Source organism: Erigeron canadensis, chromosome 7, assembly GCF_010389155.1.
Source record: "Erigeron canadensis isolate Cc75 chromosome 7, C_canadensis_v1, whole genome shotgun sequence".
NCBI classification, from domain to species: Eukaryota; Viridiplantae; Streptophyta; class Magnoliopsida; order Asterales; family Asteraceae; genus Erigeron; species Erigeron canadensis.
The window spans coordinates 3540566-3562419 of record NC_057767.1 but is presented as its reverse complement, the minus strand read 5'-3'; the positions used below and the strand labels follow the sequence as shown (position 1 = coordinate 3562419).

The 21854-nt window shown below is 33.5% G+C and overlaps 3 protein-coding genes across 7 annotated transcripts; all 3 read right to left on the bottom strand.

Annotated features, from left to right (window-relative positions):
- Positions 1-683: 683 nt before the first annotated feature.
- On the bottom strand, positions 684-3962 carry LOC122607810. The gene is made up of 2 exons (XM_043780861.1): positions 3787-3962; positions 684-1252 (listed from the first exon to the last, which is right to left on the bottom strand). The coding sequence occupies exon 2, from the start codon at positions 1202-1204 to the stop codon at positions 902-904; it is 303 nt and encodes a 100-aa protein (XP_043636796.1). The 5' UTR covers positions 1205-1252; positions 3787-3962; the 3' UTR covers positions 684-901.
- Positions 3963-6528: 2566 nt separating this feature from the next.
- LOC122606813 (protein HEADING DATE REPRESSOR 1-like) lies at positions 6529-11050 on the bottom strand. The gene is made up of 3 exons (XM_043779675.1): positions 10829-11050; positions 8897-9222; positions 6529-6911 (listed from the first exon to the last, which is right to left on the bottom strand). Exons 1-3 carry the CDS (start codon positions 10932-10934, stop codon positions 6705-6707), a joined length of 639 nt encoding a protein of 212 aa, XP_043635610.1. The 5' UTR covers positions 10935-11050; the 3' UTR covers positions 6529-6704.
- On the bottom strand, positions 9181-21529 carry LOC122606811. 5 transcript variants are annotated; one of them, XM_043779672.1, is made up of 10 exons: positions 21465-21529; positions 18940-20311; positions 18613-18822; positions 18328-18510; positions 17948-18016; positions 17809-17871; positions 17391-17453; positions 16899-17249; positions 14056-14276; positions 9181-9235 (listed from the first exon to the last, which is right to left on the bottom strand). In XM_043779672.1, exons 2-9 carry the CDS (start codon positions 20285-20287, stop codon positions 14056-14058), a joined length of 2508 nt encoding a protein of 835 aa, XP_043635607.1. In that variant the 5' UTR covers positions 20288-20311; positions 21465-21529; the 3' UTR covers positions 9181-9235. The 5 variants fall into 5 exon arrangements, with proteins under 5 accessions (XP_043635607.1, XP_043635605.1, XP_043635606.1 ...); XM_043779670.1 differs by lacking the exon at positions 9181-9235 and having other exon boundaries at positions 13812-14276; XM_043779671.1 differs by lacking the exon at positions 9181-9235 and having other exon boundaries at positions 13812-14276; positions 18940-20299; positions 21465-21498.
- Positions 21530-21854: the final 325 nt, after the last annotated feature.

Genomic DNA, 21854 nt, shown 5'->3' with positions numbered 1-21854 from the left:
CTATCAATATCAGTATTCGCATTAGTAAAAACTTGCCTACCCAAGAAAAGGTCGAAATAATTAGCCAATTAGTGATTAAAATGGTAAATATATGTGGAAAAATGATACCATGGCAAGTTGTAAGATACTTTAAAGGCACTTGGTGCTTATAGATGACCTTATCAACATTCAGTGCTTGTTTAAATGCATATGCTTATATCTGTTTATTAGGTTAATTTGTCATTTAAAACTAAAAAGTATGTTAAGTATATAATCAAGAATCGATATAAACGTGCACAAATGGTGATTAATGGTTAATAATTTTATCGAAGTGGGCTTCTCTTTCTCACAACAAAAGGAAGAAGATGCAATGTATCCTCTGTTAATAAAACGGGCATTATTATTTGTTTTAAACAAAGCAAGGACAAACTCGATCACTACCGTAACAATAATACAATATCATTTGCGGATTGAGATCCTCTAAAGTTAAAACCCAACTTTATTGGTAAAGTTTGCATCTTAACCTTTGGATTAAAATCAAAGATCAAGATTCAAAAGTCATATTTGAATCTTGACCTTTGATTTTAATCTAAAAGTCAAAATATGCTCAACTTACCTATAAAGTTGAATACAACTTTAAAGGATATTCATCATTTGCAGCCTTAAAGAAACACCATATCGACGTAGTCTTGTCCTTCAGTAGATGTAATAAAGAATTAGTATATATTAACCAAAACTATACTCTCAATAGTATCACAACATTCATACAAGGTTGGAAAAAATAAACACAAAGAAAGAAAATTACAAGGCAATGCTAGTTTTACTAATGACACAATTTATACTGCAATCCCTATTTCGGGTCAATAATTTCTTTGTATTTTAGGTGAGTCCTGTAAAGAACCCTAAATAAACATGTGGACCACTATAGAATTTTCAGCTTTCCTTTGGAAACTGTTTGTTTTACATGTTGTGCATGACACAGTGCCTTTTGAGTTCCAGTCAAGCCAGAACATGAGTCATCTTCCCCTAGGGTTACGGCAAAGTAAAGATAAACGGTGCATAAGAAAGCAAGGAGTGCAAGGGCTGTAAGTAGAAATTGATGACGCCTAACAACTGTTGAAAAGTTGCCCAACTCGTCGCTTTTTGAGAGCTTTCTAAATGAAGGCGAAGAAAATGCTGTTTGTGGCCTTCTGTGGGGTGAATTTATTACACCGTCTATAACCATAGTTGTGCAACTGAGAATTTGATAGCAACAACACCAGAAACCAATGCCCTAGTTTGATCAAGTTGACAAGATGAGGCAAGATTCAGTTAGATTTTCAAATGGACAACATATAACACCAATAAGAGAAACATATTTTTGGTTATAGTTTATCTTTAACGGTTCAAAAGTTTTTTTTTTAAAAATAGCTTAGATGAAAATGGGCCAAATGGGTTGAGCAGGTTAATAGTTCCCCAAGTGTACTTTTACCGTATAAAACCTTCTAAATCATTTTAGTTAAGAAAGCTAGATTATTGCTGAAAAAATATCACTTTTGGAATCAGAACCAACCATTAACTAGTTATATAAGATTTATATATTTTGGACAGCATGTATATATCAGGTCAACCAGATCCAAACTTCAACTCGTATAACTTTCTCATCTTGACCCCTTACCCAACCCACTTGACCCGCCCATGTTGCCATCTCTAAAAAATATATAAATTTGGCTTGTAACTTGGTGCGAATATCCAAACAAGAATAAGATATTCAATGATTCAAAGGGACCAAAAGAATATAACAAGTTGCAATTAAGTAAAGGGCACCAAGAATGCAACTAGACAAGTCATCATTGAACTTAAAACAAAGCAGTTATATAAATTTCAGAAAGTAGATGGATTTTATGGCTAGAAAGTAGATCTATGAAAGGGAAATGACAAAAAGTGCAACAAAATATAGTAAAAGAACCTATAACAGTTAGGTATACTCTATGCCATACTAGAGTTTTAGGCTCGTTTTTGAGGCATTGTTCACGTTTAAGGTGGAGAAACATGGAAGACACGATCTACAAAATCTGGAAAATACTTAAATACATGTTTAATGCAAAAACTTTAGTTTATAATTGCGAAATCACTAAAGTAGACAAGATCTACTTTGATGGAAGCCTTCCTATTGAAAGAAATGATCAGTTTCTAGTGTTTTAATTTTTTTTTTAATAATTTAGGTCCGAAACAACCAGACATTGAGAATATTAAAGTCCATGGTCGCATTTTTGAACTTGAAAACCACTCATTTGACTTTGGCAAAGTACACAACTGATTTCTTCCGGTGTAATAACTAAAGAATGCAATGCACTACATGAGATGCCAATGTAAAATCGGCCAAATATTTGGGGAAATAATCCAAACGAGTGTTGTAAAAGTCGGCCAACTTAGCAGATTCCTAGTCGAGTAATTTTACCTTGAAGGTCGGCCGATTCAAGTTGGGCAAAATCCGAGTAGAAAATCAGTCAACATCAGAAAAAAGGGGTCAAAATCCATAAAAATTGGTCAAGATTGTTGAATCTGCTGCTTGATCTCTTAGATATTACACAAACTACCACCATCACCATGTTTCCTAATTTACAATTCTTAATAAACTATCACCATGCTTCCAGTTTTACATTTCTTATCAAACTATGACCCACTTATTTGTAGAGATTTCAGCTATTTTGCAAAATATTTTAGATTAATTTTATTTTCATACATATATTATATTTTTACAGAGAAAAAATTCCAATCCAGGTACTCCCTGAGCCGGAGAGTACTCCTACCTCGGACCCAATCAAGACGAGTCCGAGTTGAGAGTTCTCCAACCTTGATCCAAACAGACCTAAACTTTGGTTTCTACTTTGGTTTCCTTCAATTATAAATTATTCTCCTTTGTCTAATTCATAAGTCCCAAATTCATTACTTTTCTTATCATATATGGTTTATTGCACCAAAAAGTAACGAACTTTCATTAAAATTGATATTGTTCTAACTATCAAATACTAAGATCATTGTCTTAAATATCGAAAATGCCAAAGAATCCCTCTACCTTAGGGGCAAGGGTGTAGTCGGCAAGTTTTATCGGCAAAAAGGATCGGCTAACATCGGCTCTTTGGCAAGCCTATAGCACATGCATCGGCTAGTATCGGCTAGTTTTGGCCAATGCTAGTGAGCGTTGGGAGCGTTTGTTGTGAACATTGGGACCCTTTTTTTTTTTTTTGTCTTTTCCCATCGGCTAGTTTCGGCAAGAATTGGCTAGTTTTGGCATTACACCATGGTTTTTGGCAAGGAATTGACAAGTTTTGGCAAAAAATCAGCAAGTACACATGGCATTCTCCTATAGGCCAAAAACTTGCCAAAAAGCCAAAAATTGGCACTACACCCTTGCCCCTTAGGGCACAGTTAAGACTGTCTACATCTCATCTCGAAAACTAAAAAAGATAAGATTTAAATCATCCTATGTTATCAACTTTTTTTTTATTAAAGTTACTAAAGTATGTTGCATACATTCGTAATATATTAAAAAAATATATTTGTAACATCAAAAAAAAAAAAAGTTCATTACGTATATAACGCGTATTAAATTCGCATCCATAAATCAACAATAATGATAATAATTAATCACATTAATCGGCCTAATCAAAACAATGTAAACATAAATATGAGAGATCTAATACCTACTTTCAAAATCAGATGAATATAATGACAAATTTATATCTATATCTACATATATATAAATAGTTAAATACTTTACAAAAATATATGATAATGCCACAAACAATGAAGGAAAAAACGTACCGGAAAAAAAAAAGAGAAAAATTGGCGCCTGAGATAACGGATCGGGATGATAGATAGTTCCTACCTGCCGATTAACTGATTTTTATTTTTGTTTTTTTGTTTTTTTTTTTTTAATTTTGAGAAAGAATAATAGAAGAGCGCGATTGGAGGAAGGATATAAAAAGCTAGAATGCTAGATGCAGCTGGCTGGCTGGCTTCATATGTATCTTCCTCGATATGTAAATATAAAAATATAATAATAAAAAAAATAATTGCAATTTATTTTTAAAAAATAACATATTTTTTTAATTAAATATGATTAATTAAATCAAACTAAAGTATTATTGTTGTTGGATTAAAACTCAATTGATCAAAATACTAATAATACTAACTACTATGATCAAATTGTTAATATATTTTGTCTATATGAGACACGTTAAATAATACCTCCAATTATTTAACTAAAAAGTAAAGTAAAAGTGAATTAACTTTCAAGAACGTCTTCCGTGGTATATGGAGGAGGTTGAGATGTAGACACTTTTACCTTGCTGGGCATAAGGATCGAACCCACAACATTTGTCTTCTAACCACTGATCCAACCAAGTTGGTTTTAACTAAGCGGCTTCTATTATACGATTAAGATTATTAGAATGTGTTATGTAGGTGCGGTTGCCTGGTTGGCTAGTAATAGCCAAACCCAAGTGACCAGGTCACTGTGGTACCATTATGTGACTACCTAGTCTAACTACGCTAGGTTTAGTGTGATACGAGTATCAGAGAATGTAGCTTACATGGTTCTTAATACTAATATGATTCTTCATAATGATTATTATAAAGCTTTTGTGAATATATCTGTTTATTATTGTATTATATAAAGAATCAAAAAATGTAAAATAATAGCCAGTATGATAATATTTTTTACTATAATAAATATAATTTTGTTAAAGTAAGAATAGAAGTTGATGCAACTATAACAAAAACTCTAGTGCAAGTGCACGAAATATGTGTGGCAGAATAGTATCAACTTTTGTTTGAATTACGTCATTATAGCATAGAAATGCAAATCCTTCAAAATTTCCACTAATTGAAGTAAAAGACTCGACACATGTTATGTTTCCACACAAGAGGGAATGTTAAATAAATATGGGACCAACATTTCTTGTTTCCTTGTCTGTCTCAATCTGGTTTAAATTCGACTAGTGATTTTTAAGGGATGCGCACTTTTTATTTAACTTAACATTAATGACGCCTTGTAAAACATGTTATGTTGTTTCGTGGTATTAGCGCATTCATGATTAAATGAAGTTCTTTATTTTTGATGGCTTAAAGCCATGTCACCATCCGGTTCTTTTGTGTAGCTGGAATTGTATGGTTTGAGCCTCTGGCGAGTTACGTATCAGTCTAACGTATCAACTATCAAGGTCAGGGTCGTGGCCGTTTTCAAAGAGCTCAATGCGCAAGCAGAATGCCCTATGTGTTATAGTGGTTGGCGCGTGAGAGTCAGGATTACTTTAACTTTCTTGGATTTTCACACCTTCGTATGGTTTGTGGAGTACTGGTTGTGAGTTTTGGTTAATTGTCTTTGTTGTAAGTTTTATAATGACCTTGGTCAGTTGTTTCATGTTAATGTAGATGTAAATCTAGCTTCTTGCTATATCTTTTTTTTACTAGCTCGGAGTGTTTTAATAAAAGTTCTACCACTGAAATATGATAAGGAGACATTCATAGAGTTGAATGAATATATATTATTGCACAAGTATAAACAAAATTACAATATGTATTATTAACTCTACTGTAATGAGTAATCCTAACTTTTATAAAATACGCATTATGACCAACATTCTTAAATAACAAGAAAGATGATCCAATTGAACGCATTACGATTTACGCACATCAACAAGGTGAAAGGCCGGATATTTTGGTCATGGAGTTGTTGTAAGTCACCATTAGGGAGTTGCTGGAATCATATTTTGGGTAAGCAAGATCCTTCATCAAGTTATTAATAGACCGACTATGCTTGATGGCACACATAGTTTGCATTTACTAAAACAGTGCTTAAGACTGGGAGATGACAGTGCTGCAAGCGTTGTATATTCAAGGGCCGGAGATCATCGTCAACTGAAAGTAAACTCCGCACCATGTTTTCAACCCGATATCTAAAGTTGATATCTAACACTGTGTTCTTTAGTTTTTGGAAGGAAAGAAAGGAAAGATAAAAAGATTTCAAAACAAATTGTGTTCTTTTCTTTTTTTTTGAGAAAGGAAAAGAAAAGAAAAGAAATGAATGGATTTATTAGCTAATTTTGTTTAACAAATCTTCCTCCCAAAAATGGAATTATTTGAAAGGATGAAAATTATACCCCTTCTCTTCTATTCTCTTCTTTTCCAATCTTTACATATCCTTTAAAATAAAACTAGAGAACACAGTGTAAAGGTTGATTTCAAATCCACTCATGATTTTATGTCCTTTATATTTAGCTCATAACTGGTATTAGGCAAAGTTTAACATCATCATTAGCAGAAGCTTAAAAACATCATTGCATTTTACCGTGTCAATTAGGATGATTATGGAACAAGTTTGTGTTGGATTCTTGATTGTTTTAACAATGAATACTAGAACTACTTAGTCTAATCTGTTGCATAACTGGCAATGGAATAACACATCAGAAACCTAATTGCAACCAAATTGACAGTCTAAAACATAGCAATTGCAAAAGTGGAATAATAATTGATGTTTGTGCATGGATGCAAGTTGCCAACAAATAAAAAAAATAAGATTCTTTTTTCACGTAATATGATACATTTGATGTATTAGTCCACTTACTTTTCATGCAATACTATTACACACGATATTTTACAGTAAAAACACAAAACAGGATGCATCATCCATATAATTCTAGCTTTACAAATTGACCAGGAATAGAAAGAGGGATATACACTTACGGTTCTTGTGAGCCATCCTCGTCATCAATATTTTCAGGCTCCTGAAGCATATTCATAAGCATATCAACCTGGTTCTGAAGTAATGTATTTTGTCGCTCAACATCTGCACGTTTGCTCCGTTCCTCAAGCAGCTGAAGTTGAAGGTGTTCAAGAACACGTGAATCCTCTTCCAACTGCTCGTTAAGTCCATTAATCTCCCTGTCCTGTTCCGTTGAAATGTACATTGAGTTGCAAAGTTTTACATGGTACAAATTGCATTACAGGGTAAACAGCTTTGGTCAAAATTCTAATTGGGTATCCAGTTTTTTTTAATGGAGATAAAAGGTTTTATGTCATAAAGTAACAACCTACTTATCCCAAGATTTCAAATCGGTAACTACACACAGATTGTCCTCGCCATGTAATTGAACTCAGTAAAGTGCTCCATTTTCAAAATTTACCATCTAAACTTTGCCAAGTGTACTCCAGTTTCAAGATTTACCAACGTCTAAATTTTGCCAAGTGTAACGACCGAACTAGGACATATCAAAATAGAATTACCAATGCGAAACATTGAGATGGGCACAGTACTATTTTAAATCATTGCCAAAAAAAAAAAAAATTCTAAGTTTCAAAGTTTTCAATTCAAGTTAATGTGCTAAATGATTTGCAAGCGCCAGGTCAGAGGTAAAAGTAAAGATGGTCAAAGTTACTGACAGTTCATCCCTCTCTCACTCTAGTGCCATGTCAGAGAGAGTCAAAAGTCAACATGGTTAAAGTTACCGACATGTCATTTGCTCTCCCTCCCTCCCCGCGCACACAACAAAAGGATGCTAGTAAGTTTCAAATTCTCATGCTAATTCATATGATCAATGGGAGTTATTTAATTTTCTTCGCTTTTATGGGTAAGAAACCATGGTAAAAAAATGAGGTTTCCCGTCTTGGAGGGTCCTGTTGACTCACATGTACGCGTTCTAACTACGCTACCCCATGATCGTTTCCCAATCTTTCCTCGGCTATCTCTGAGATTGTATCTAGTGGGAGTCGAACCTGAGACCTCATGAAAAGAAGTTCAGGATGCCGCCTTAGAGGTGGTTGGGGTAAGAAATTGTGGTTCAACTACTTAAAAACTAAGAAGTAATGCGCATATAACTTTTCGCCAAACCCTATTTCAAGTGCTCTGGGTCAGTTTTCTGCGGTTAGCATTGCTCAGGCGCAGACCGTGACTACGCAGAGACAGAAAATGGTAGAAACTTCGCTGATTTTCTCATAAACCTTGATTCGCTACGCTCAATAGGAAGGCGGAATAGCTTAAATTACGAGAAATTGTTTAGATTCGAGGCAAAAGCCTTCTCCATATCTACAAACCATGAAGTATAGAACATCAATCCTAGAGGGGTCAATATAAGAAAAAATTTCAACCACAGCTTAGGATAGGTTGGGCTGCCAGCGTCCATTAAAAACAAATTCTTACTATATAAATAACTTATACTACAAAAGCATGCTGAGTAGATTGTAGAACAAGCAATTTGTCGCATATCCCTTTTGGCGACCTTTTATTATAACCATTTGACCCGTTAAAATGTAGCTTAAATCAACTCCTTCAAAGAAATGAGTTAAAACTAGCATCTCTAATGACTTTTATAGAGGTGGCAAGTGGTTATTTCCTTGAGACAAATGAAAAGAATTCAAACAATCGAAAAATAATTTACCAATCAAATTATTCAACAATTCAAATAATTTGTACAACATATTTATTCTCTTTAGTAGTTTAGATTGGTATGGCCATATGGTGTATTCAGTGGAGCTAGAATTATGGCAATTGTAACCTAAGTCCTAAGGGTGTTTACATGTTATAACTTATGAACTATAACGAAGACTTTATTCTGTTAGCTTGTTTATATGAATAACCGACAGATAATTGTATCCCTATACATTTATATGGAGGTATTAACTTTGACCCATTAATCGAGCAATTAATTTAACCCGGTTTATAAATTACCTCTAATGATTCAACTTAAATATTTGGTTAAGATAAAGTGGGCCAAATGGGTTATACAGGTCGAAAGTGACCCAATGTGCATTTTAATGCTTAATTGCAACCTATTAATAAACCAGTTTTTGTAATCATGTTTGCAGGTATTACTATATTTGAAGGAAGGCATCTATTCAAGTCTTTACTGAATTCGAGGTGACCTGGGAATAGTACCTTTCTATTCATTTCTTGTACCGCGATTCTGCGCATGCTTTCAACAACATCCACATTTACAAGCTTCCGTTTCTTACCAATAAGCCATCCACGAGGGTAACTGGCAGAGTCAAAGTCCGGCGGGGGAAGTAAAGATTCTGATGTGGGTCTTCTACCATTCAAATCCATTATAGGTTCCAGAGGTTCAAAGAGAGCCTTACGTTTCTCAGATAGAATTGTGGGCGGGGTAGATTCTTCCATTTTTTCATCCGTGAGTTGCTCATCCTTAGTTTCAGGTGTCTTATCAGCACCATCTGCTATGTCCTTGTGCAGATTTTTCGCACTAGCTGAAAGCAGAAACTGCTAAATCAACTTGAATCATTAAGAAATGGATATTGATATATAAAACACATATTCTATGAAGCTCGTACAACTATTTAGCATATTGTATCATTTCCACTATTATTTCATCAGCTCACATTAGTAAAGAAGTCCCACTAACATTTACATATCTTCTCAAGACATATAAATAGTTCCGACAAATATACGTTGTGTTTGTTAACATAACATGCAAACATGTAGCCATACACGATCATACACACAGGGTAGCAGCAAAAGAGATGCAACACGAACAGAGACAGTGATCAAGAAAGGAAGTGACCTACATGCACAGCCATACTAGCTAATGAATGCTTCTAGTTTGACATTAAGGTTTTAGAAACAGAATGTGATATATTGATATGTAAAGTGGGGCCACAAGGCAATAGCGCCCTCGGACATATACGGTCCTGTTATCTAACAAGGAATTAAATTCCTACCAAAGAAAAGTAGAGGAATAAAGTAAGGCCAAATTCAGAAAAAGTCACCCATAAAAACATATTTCCCATCTACCAAACACACATAAAATACAAAATTCTTTCTTGGTAATAGCTTAGCAAAAACAACAATGCCAAGTCAAACTGTATGGGCCTAGGTAACATCCAAATACTCGTACAAACTATTCAATTCCAAACTACAATTTCTTGTTCATACACATTTTGACTGATTCCAATTCTGAAAAGCTTGTAATTAAGCTCGAATCATCTCCGCCTATAATAATTTATATGAAATGAACGAACGTTTCAATGGCAACTACCCAAAAACAAACCATGTACGGCTAATTTATACTCCTGTAAAGTTATCAAAGTTATATAAAAATGGATAAACGGAAAGGGATTCCGGTTCAGGCAATCCAGAAAGACTCGAGCTTAAGGCTACGATAAACGCGGCTGAACCAGTATTCCTGTGGCCATTATATGGACTCTTCATAGTTACATAAAATCTAATAATACTACGAGTAATAGATAAATAAAATGGCCATTCTATTTGAAATTCTTTGAAAACTGACCATCATTGAAAATTCAGATATTTACACACAGATCTACTTACAGTTGATTGAAAATCTTTGAATGAGGCTGAAAATCATTCACAAAAGTCAAATTATTATGCTTAATATTACTAACAAATTCTACTCTAGAAAACATTTTCAAAATTACTTTCATCACAATAAACTTGATATCATTCACAAAACTACTCCAAATGAATATAAAAACCTTGATTTAAATTTAAGTCTAAAGTGAATTTGAAGTTTTCTAAATTCCGCTCAAAATAATTAATAAATGATTTTAATCAACATCAACACAATTTCCTCAATTTTAGCTACATATATAAAATAAATAAATAATAATAAAATTAATATAAAGATTACGTATCTCAAATAAGCTCAAAATAATTACAACCAATATCTCAAAAATGCTCAAATTAATTCATAAAACTACTACAAATTATTATTCTCACAAGCACTTAAAATATATTTTGAAAATTACTAAGTGATAATATTCAAAAATAAGCTAAAAAATAATTGCAAAGGGAAGAGAAGAAAACAGTTAAAAATAAATTAATAAACATTTTAACCTGATCGCCGTCTGGATTTCCAGAAAACAGGTGTAGAATTGACGGTGGTAAATAAGTTATTTACTATATTAATATTATTTTCAATCTCCTTTCCATCTTCTTCCATTAAATTCAGTCACGCTATTTGCACCACCTAATTTGTAGTATATATTCTTTTAGTAGAAAACTGAAACCTTGAAATACACGCGCACACACATATATATACAGACTGTGTGTATATATATGAGAGAGAGAAACAGAGAGAGAGAGTTAGTTGGGTGTGTAACGTACAGATGTTGTATTCTCTCTCTCTCTCACACAAACCACATGACAAATGGACGATCACAGTGAGATTGAGGGTGTATGGATGGTTAGGATTTAACGGTTTTGGTCCACGGTGGATTCTGTGTTGTGTTATTTTTATCTGCCTAGTTGTTGGATTTACTAACTACAGGGTGTCTTTTGGAGAATATGGACGTAGAGTTTTGATCTTTGGATCAAAGTTAAAGTTCAAAATTCAAAATATCATTTTTGAATTTTAATTTTTAACTTTAATTTAAAGGTCAGGATTAATAATTTTACTTTAAAGTTATTTTTAACTTTAGGGAAACTTTAGGGAATCCCAATTAATGGACGAATTGACGATCATGGTGAATATAATATGGTATTAATGTGTTGTTGTAAAAAAAAAGTTTGAGATTTGGTACAATTGAATGAAAAAAAGTTAGAAAGAAAAAATAAAATATTTATTTTGGTTGGTTATAATGAGAAATGTGAAAGAAAATGAATAATTTATAAATGATGGAGAATGAATAAGAATGTAAAAAATATATATATATTTTTGTTTTAATAATATTATGTTTAATTTTAAATTTTTAATTATAGTTTAAATTTTTGTTTTTTTCTTATATGTTTGTAAGAAACAACAAAATTTATAGTTTTTTAAATACTTGTTTTTTTTTATAAAATTTTCTTTCTCTTTAATTCTCTTCTATCAAAAATCCCTTAATATTTTCTATCACACCCCTTAATATATTTTTTCATTTTTCTTATAGTTGTTAGTTCCGAGAGATGATCTTTCCTCGTATATTTTGCATCTAATAGTTTTCATACTTATCTCATATGTTGATAAGATATGTCAAAAAAAATATATGATAAGAAGCCTTTACTCCTTAAGAGTGTTTGTAGTGGTTCATACCACCACACCAGGTGGCAATGTTTTAAAAACCGGTATTTTAATCATACCGGTGTGAGAAAAATTTATGGTATTATTAGTATTATCGGAATTACCAAAAATACCGACTGGTACGACTATTTTAGTTTAGTTTATTATTATTCTATAAAAATTTGTTACAATTTAACGAAAATAGTTATAAAAAAAACAATTATAATTCACTCGAAAATAATAATAAATAAGTATTTCATAACATAATAAGGTTTAAATTACACAAATAACAAAAACTAACATTAAAGTATCATAAAAAAAATATTTAAAAAAATTCAAAAAAAAAAAAATGAAAATACCGGAAATACCGGAAATCCCGACCGGTATGAAATAGTGAAAATACCGGGATTAAAATACCGGAGTACTCTCAAATACCGGTAATACCGGCCGGTATATAGCAGTATTTAAAACATTGCTAGGTGGTGTGACACAGCACCACACATACCACCCAGCAACTACATCACATCCGTAACAATAATCATACTACAACATGAAGAAAAGCAAGAAAAGACACGGCTAATTGTCAAGGTGGAAATGAAAACGTTGGAAATTCAACACCATGAGGACGTTGAATATGTAGTAGCTCCATAGTGGAAGTTTGTCCACACGATGCAGGGACTCTAAGAGTCTAAGGTGGTGTTTGGTACAATGGAATGAAAATGGTGAAAAGGAAATGAAAAAAACTTCTTATGTTTGGTTGTAATGGAGAATGGGAAAGAAAACCGAGAAGTGAGATTCGATTTCATTCCCTCCATTCTCTATAAATTGTAGAGAATGGATGGGAATAGGAAAAAAATTTTGTTTTTTTGTTTTTAATGGTGTTATATGTATTAAATTTAATATTTATTTGAACTTTTGTATTTTTAATATATTCATTCTCTGTTTGTACCAAACGACAGAATCCATTTTCTTTCCAAATACGCATTCTGTTTCCCACTATATATATTCTCTATTAAATTTCCATTTTCTTTGATTCACTCGTACCAAACACCCCTAGTATTAAAAAAAAGTACAAATACAGAACGTTTTTATATATGATACTCACTAAAATAAAAGTATTACGCTAAATACAAATTGGATAATATTGTGGTGGTAGTTGAGACAATCAAAAGATATTTAAATTTCTAATTTCAAACGAATTTCCAATGTATTGTTAATGATAGTCTTTAGGGTTGTCAGTATCAATTAATTGATGCATTAAAATTTGTATTTTATCTTACAAAAAATCAGAGCGTTTATAGTTATGCATATAATAAGCTGTTAATGATAACACTTAGATATGTTATTATTATTTTCCTTCAAATTAAGATAATAGTTTAAGGACTTGGTTTTAATTTAACTTGAACAAAAGAATATACTACTCCAATGATGTCCTTGGGGCTTGGACATTACATTCTAGAAGTCCACCCGCTATTCTTGAATTCATGTTTTGTTGACTTTTCTATATTCTTTTTCTACTATACCCGTGTGAAATTGGTTAGGGGTTTTCGTCCCTTTTAAATTCACTCAATAAAATTTTATTGGGTGAAATTACTCATGGAGTTAATGGCTTAATGCAGATTATGTTTTATTTTAAACATGACATATATAATGTAAGCAAAAATGAACAAGTCAAGTGCGTCAACTGGGCTACAACGCCCCAAAATTGTCCCATATCAACTTCCCACGTACCAATAACTATTCTAGTGACTCTTTACCCAACCGGCCACATATCGGATTTTGAAACACAGGACACAAGCAATAGAGAATATTCATAACACAAACACACAAACTTCCCACTTTTTCAAAAATATGATTTATGGCATTAGTAGAAAAATGAAGGGATATGATCATGTGAACTTTTGTCAGCCATCTCGCTAATAGCCTACAAATATCAAACCCCATCCAATTAATATATTAAATTCTTTTCAACTCCTTTCATGTGCATACATGTACCTATCCCCTACCCCCTTCCATCTATTTAGTTATTTTCCATATGTAAATATCCTTAAGAACCCATAAAAATTAGGGTTGAAGGTATGACCTAATTTTCGCCGATTGCGCAAGGAATGCATGGAGGATCTTTCGCCTGATCTTTAGGAGTGATATTTTCCAAACATTGATCGTGAAATGTATGTCCACAAGGAAGAACCGCAACTGGTGGTGGTGCAGCAGGTTGAAATACGGCACCTTCTGACGTTAAAGCAAGGTCCCTCTTGCATAGAAGACACTTGTATCCAGTCATTTTAGGAGTTGCATCAGGATCTGTTTGTATAATAGAAATCATTACCATGATGATAGTATGTTAAAAAAAAAATTTGATTAAATCAATCAGTAGCCACTAATGGTAATAGATAATCATCAAAGCAAAGGTCACCTACTCACCTTAAGAGTTGAACTACTTGAACATTTTATAAGAAGATATGTTTCAAGAATAGAGATTGGGCAATTTATATTGAATGGAATATACTCGCACACATTTTTCCTAATAGGAAATAAAGTCACAACCTATGGTTGGTCGGGCATCTTCTGTACCACTAGGCCAAAAGCCTGTTGGTAAAGTAAGTTTGAACTTGGAGAGAATTTATTAAGGACAGACTTCTTGTAATTTGCCAAGCAAAACACTATACAGGGGTAACATAGGAATCTATGTAGTTAACCTGACAGAGTCGTCAACAAAGCTAGTACATAGATAGTACAAACGCATGAGCTTATGCCATATGAAGAAGTTAACACCAGATTGATGATAAAGAAAAACAAACAAGGACATTAATAGAGGGGACAGTCAAGCAACCACCACAGAGCAGTAGTCTGAAGGTGCCAAGTTCCTTGGTGGAAGGAAGATAAAAATTATGTCACAGGCCTGTATCAATATTTCAGTCTAGTTTCTAAATTTTGAGACTCACCATTGTTGCTGTTGATGTAAACTATGTCCCTAATGTGATTATAAACCTTAAATCGAAATCAATAAGAGCTGTGGATGTAGATCATTCACTTTTGATCAAACCATGTACATTCTTGTGTTTTCAAAGTTTCTGTACTTGTTTTAAATTTCCCTGGCCATTATTCATGTGTGCTATCCATACATACTTTTGTAATTTCCAAACATCACTTATGAAATAGGTTTAAAAGAAAAGAATTGGCTGACGGGAAACACTACTTGGTTATAACTTATAAGTAGTCCAAAACTATTATTAATGCATACAAAGATCCTATATCGCCTTATTCAAAAATTTAGATTAACAATAAAAAATATATAGTTTTGTAATAATAGCTATAGCATTACTTCGTTATAAAAGAAAAAGGCCTAAAAAGTGTTTCCGACTCATCCCCATCTGGCCTGGTCAGTTTGAGTTTGTACTTAAAATGAGCCATTTCAACTTTCAACCCCATCATGCCACCCTCTAGATATGGTGTAATTTTGGATATGACCAGATCTATTGTGTAACTAGGTAATAAGAATTGGGAATAAATATCGTAGGATTGTAGAATCTCTTCCATTGTATTCTAGATGGTTCATGGATCCTCAAGATTCTTGAGAATAATGTGGCAGGAACAAAATAATCTTTTGTTGCTCAAATGAAAGATGTCTCTATTGTTTGCAACATTCAAGTGTGAGAACCCATATATCCAGGATAACAAACAATAACGATTAAACTATAGCTAGTGTTTTCTATTACTATTTAATATCCAAAACCTTATGTCTAGTGTTTGTGTTTTCCTTGAACATAACTTGGTTCAAAGAAGTCTCAAGGTAAGGCCAACTATTATCATAGAAAATATAAGCTTGTGATGATTCATGATTATAATCAAATCAAGCTAATTGGATCATGTCACATTCCAAGATGCATGCTAACATCAAAGTCATGAATGCATTTGTCCATCTTCTGCTCAATTTTACTATCCTTGACAACTTAAACAGAAGTTTGAGGGAAATATGAACACTAGCAATAAAGTTGTCAGGAAACACACTCAAAAGACATGTGCTCAAGACTCTTGCATACGTTCAAGCTCAAACTGACACAGGGAGGTCAATCTTGAAGAGACCCCATATTGTGCAAGGGTACACGTACACCAGGGGTGAATCATGGGATGCTAAGGACATCAATAACTTCTTAAAAAAATGTAGAGCTACTTCAAGTCATTTAACTTGGAAGCGAAAGTAAGCATATACAGCTACTCTAAACTTAACTAACACTCTTTCAATTTGGATGGTACAGGAAGCATACTGAGGTGCAAATATGCATTGTCCCATCAAAACTATGATCGTTCATAAAAAGACTCATGAAGAAATTCTACAAAGAAAGTTATTTATGAAGTTTTATGTTTTAGCATCCATGTGTTTAAAAGAATAAACTACAGAGTGTGTTCTAAGCTTGTTTTGTGTTCTCCATTGCTTAAATCTTTTAATATATGCCTCCTATCAAAAAAGATTTGAACTTGGGAGCATATAAACAAATTTTTGTAAAATACAATAGAAATAAAAGATAATATGCATTAACAAAGAGACCTGTATAAACAATAAGAGTGGTGCTGGGCTTAGGTATCCTCATTAGTCATAACCCATCTAATGATGCAAAGACCATATGCAATAAATATATGACCAAATTATGTGACCTCACTCTTCTAGACTACTCTGTAGGAAAAGTAGGCTTAAACTAGTACCCTAGAGAGGATATGAACGGTGTCAAAAGGTATTAAGCTTACTATTGTATATATGTGTGTTCTTAGCAGCTATCCAAAAGCAAACTTAAATGAGAATATACAAGAGAAGCTCGTAATCAAGACTACAGTTGTAACATCATCATAATTACCATCAATAAAGAAATCATATAGAAGGAAACTTCAAGGGTGAGACAAGTTTAAAAGTGAGAGACGATAGTGTACCTGTCCATTTAACATGAGAAACAGCAGGAGCAGTTGCTACAGGAACACGAGGTCTAAAATGTGGTGGTATAGAAGGATGCATACGAGGAGCAACACGACCTGCTACAGAACCAGCAGGTTGTGTCTGTGATGCACCTGGCATAAAACGATGAACATGAGCAGTTGTTACCGGATTAGTACGAACTGTGGAGGATGGATTGAGCATAGATTGATGAATGGGTCGCACAGTCATGGATTGCTTTGGCACAGAATGATGAATGGTTGGATGTCGTATTCTCTGACGCTGAACCCAATCGGAAGCTTGATGGGGTACAGCTGCAGTTCTCTTCAGATGTGGCCTAACAGTTGAAGCTGGACACATAGAAGTGAAAGGAGAGTAAGGTAGCTATAATTACAATCTTATGTTTCTCAGGGAAACTTGTAAAAGTTATATACTTTCAGGTTCTTGTTTTATCAAACTGCACACACACACACACAGAGAAATTCAAATACCATTGGCTAGAGCTGCTCCTCGAGGATCCATAGGAAGCTGAGTCATTGCAACTTGAGATTGACCTACATAGAACACAAAAAATAAGTATCAAATATGTAATATCACCAGAAGGCTATATCTGGTTATATCCACCCAGTTACTCATAAATGGGTTGAATTAGCGATTGTGTATATCTCTAAAGGGTCAAATGGATAAAAATGAAAATACAAATCATTAGCTAAAAATGAAAACTCAATGTATATTTTGGTTTACTTCAATAAAAGAAAATTGAAATAATAACATTATAACATTTGTTAATCAATATCTGTAAAAATAATACCCATCTGAACGTGTACAGAAGTAACCATTAACCAACCAGACCAACCCACCCATTTTTTTCATCCCTAACATAGCCCTTGAGAGCCTAGGGTTTATTACCATGAGCAATAAATGGCTGTTGATAATTCAACGAGAAATTAATGGGTGCTCCATCAACTCGACCTGTTTCCGAAAACAAAATCAATAAACTACAAAAATCACCCCCAATGATATTGACAAAAAGATCAAGTAGTTGTACCGGTAGAAGGTCGAACAACATGTTCCGGCAGGCAAATGGATCCTTTGTCTGGATATTCACATATCTGACCTGAATATACAAAACATAATTACTTGCCACTGGCACAAATAAGGCATACAGGATAGATCCATATGTAAGTAAAACTAAACTTTATTCAATTGATTATTAGGTGTGACTAAGTGACAAAAGTCATTTTTCTCAAATGCTAGATAAAAATAATTAAGACCCAACGCATGGTTTCATTTCAGATCATCACATCAGACAATAACCCTAACGATAATCTTGTTTCCACGAAAACCAAGCCACATATTGTTAAAGTATACAGACCTCAGTTAGCAATCATATATGAAGAACTGTACAAAATAGTCAGTGTTGGATACCTGTACTAGTTGCCTGCAAGCTTGTGCCCACAGAAGATAAATGTCTCTGAGCAGCTTGAAAGCTATTTTTCCCACTGAACTCAAACCCCAGACTTTGGGGTAATTGTTCGCCACTGGAGTTTAACCCACCGCCGAGCCAAGGAGCTGGTATCCTCTGAGTGACGTGTTGTGAGATATGTTGTCCTGCAAGAAAAAATAATAACGAGAACTTACTGCTTCAATATACAGAGTTCACATAGCAATGATGTATTTACAACTTGTAAACAATCGTTGATGTCATGATACCTGTACTAGTTGCCTGCAAGCTTGTTCCCACGGGAGAAAAATGTCTCCGAGCAGCTTGAGGGCTAATTCTCCCACTAAACTCAACTCCCAGCCTTTTGGGAAAAGGTTCATCAATGGAGGCTGGACCACTACCGACCCAAGATACTTGGGGGGCAGCTGTCCTCTGGGATAACAGAGGGGTAGGCATGGCATTTTGTGATATAAATTGTCCTGAAAAGGGGAGCGTAAAAAGCGTATTCTACAATAATAAGACAATCTAACGGTACTTACAATGAAGTACCACAGATGTTGTAATATGACAATATATCATACAATTATCTAGCTTACCTGCATTATTCAGCTGAGTAGAATTCATGGAACTTTCTGATGATAGGCTGTTGGTGGTTCTTGAACGAATATTTTGTGGCTGCTCGGAAAGCATACAAGAGGCCAACCATGAAGGCTTGACAAATTCTGGCTTAGAAAAACGATTCAAGTTGTGTTGACGGGAATTATAGGACCGAGTCAAATTCCCCTCAGGAGTTCCTGAATGCACAGCTTGATTACCTAAAAACGCTCTATAATCATTCAAATTAACAGAACTTATATTCCTGCCATGCTGCATAGCATTTTGTTGCATTTGTAAAATATGATGAGGGCTAGAACCCATCCCCCTATTTAGAGTACTATGTACTCCAACACCATTTTCACTTGATCTCATTCCATCCACATGAATAAATTGATTAGAGGAGCCATTATGGTTTCTCTGAAAACCCATAGAATCAGCGTCTAAAGGTTGACCAGTAACTTGACGAGCAAGAGCTATCTTTAACTCATTTGAACCCATCCCACTACTTAGAGTACTATGAACTCCAGTCTCATTGGTTGTTAACTTCATTTGATCCACATTGCTAAACTGATTAGAAATGCCACTAATGTTTCTTTGAAAACCCATAAAATCAGCATCTAAAGTTTGAGTTGCAAGATGACGAGCACGAGCATACTTTAACTCAGCTGAAGCTGCTTCTTTTAGTTTGTTGGATATCTTTTTGTTATCCGATTGAGCTCTAGAAATCGCTTCTACATCCCCACCAATTCCCAGGCTCAAAAAAGTACCCCCAACCTTCCCTTGAACCCCACATTGACTGCTATCAAAATTGACATTGGTTCGAGTATGTGCAGCAATCTCTGTAGGCTGAAATCTAAAAGATGAACTACTAAAATCTCTAACTACTTGTGCTCTATTAGAATTTCCAAAACTTGATTCTTCACCAAATGTGCTAATATAACCAGCAGACGTTGGTCTCTGCCCTTGGTCTATACATTGTTGACCCCACCCCATATTCCATTCAGGTAATAATGAAACTCCTTGGATATCCATATTTGCGGTATTTGGACTCGGGTTAATTTTGGGATTCTCAAAGCTATTAGGGTTTGTTATTCCAATACTTTCGGGTATCCCTTGGGGAACAGACTGATGAATATCCTCCCAATCGGGAATTGAGAGCAACATATCGTCAGTAATTTTTAGAAAATCAAAATCGTCTCCGTCAAAATTTCCATCACCAAAATTCATACCACTAGCCGCCTGTACATTCGTATCAATGCTGTTCGGAAAATCATCAACTTCTTCGATTTTTATATTCGCATAAGCAGGTCCCTTCCCCTTTTCATTTGTTCTGCTACTCCCCAACATCAGATTATTACTCTGCCAATAACCCTTACAAAAATTAATCACCAAATAATCAATATGCATACATAACAAAATAATGCAAAAATTTTAATCAAAAGAGACATAGACATCAAATTCACAAACTGTGAACCCTAAAATTATCTTTAATTACTAAAACAACGCATATACTATGAAAACATAAATACACACATATTTATCTCTCAAATAATCAATATACACACACATATAATCCATCACCAAAGAAATAATTGATACAAAAAATATAATCAAATTAGATTAAAAAACAAGTAAAAAAGTCACCAAAAACCCCTAAAATCATATTTAAAAATAAAAACCCTCATGAAAATGCATAAAGTATGAAAATTAAACACCAACCAAGTCACATGATAATGATGAATGTAAACAAAATTACAGTTACAGTTTAACTTAATAATGACGAAAACCTAAATTTTATATTAAAAAAAAAATTCTTACCAATAAATAAAATATCATTCAACTGATACTCCCTAACATGTATATGATTTCAACTAGTAAAACAAAATTATAGAATTTACAATTAAATAATTAGTAATATTAAAATATATCGATACGGAAATACGTACATATACATATAGATACAGAGATATGTATCTATCTATACACATAATCAGCAATCGGAACAGCAAATATAACTAATTTCAACTTCAAAAAAATTACAAAAATTCACAATTAATCAGGAATATTGAAATATACAGATACATAATGAGCAATCGGAACAACAAATATAACTAATTTCCTTAATTTTTACCTTTTTATTTATATAATTAATTCACTGAATTTACCTTTTTATTAAGAACACTAAAAATTTACAGATAATGAGATAAATAAGCACATATATATATATATACATATTAATATAGATAAAAAGATAGATAGATACAATATTATGTATGAATAATATAATAATCAGCAATCGGAACAGCAGAGATAGGTAATTTGACGAATTAAATGGAAAAAAATTTACAATTTAATTCAATCGGGAATATTGATATTATGTAATGGAAGATATTTGATACAGAATATATATTGTAGGTATGTGTATATATTATAGATAGATAAATACAGAAATATGTATGTATATATATATATAAAATTATAATTTGATTAATAGTAGAGTGAAAGAAGTGGTGTTGTTACATACTTGTTTCTATGGAGTGATGAGAGAGAGAGAGAATTAAGAATTTGTTTTTGATGATCGGGAAAAAGAGAGAGAGAAAGAGAGAGGTGCTTTTTTGGCGCTTATAGGGCTGGGAATGAGAGTGTTTTAAAGGGTTCGGTCTCGGGCCCACTAATTGGGGTGACGTCAGAGAACACGTGGATTGATTACCGGCCCTGTTGCTGACGTGTCATGGGTTTCGGAGACCATTAGCTTGTGACCAGGCGGTAGTAGTAGGAGTAGTGTGGATGTGGAGAAAGCAGATAGATTTATCAGATTTTTTTTATTAAGTTGTCTATGACAAATTACATTGTTGACGAGTTATCGCCTTATCGGTCTATTGAAATATTCATTCACCTTCTTTATTCGAGTACA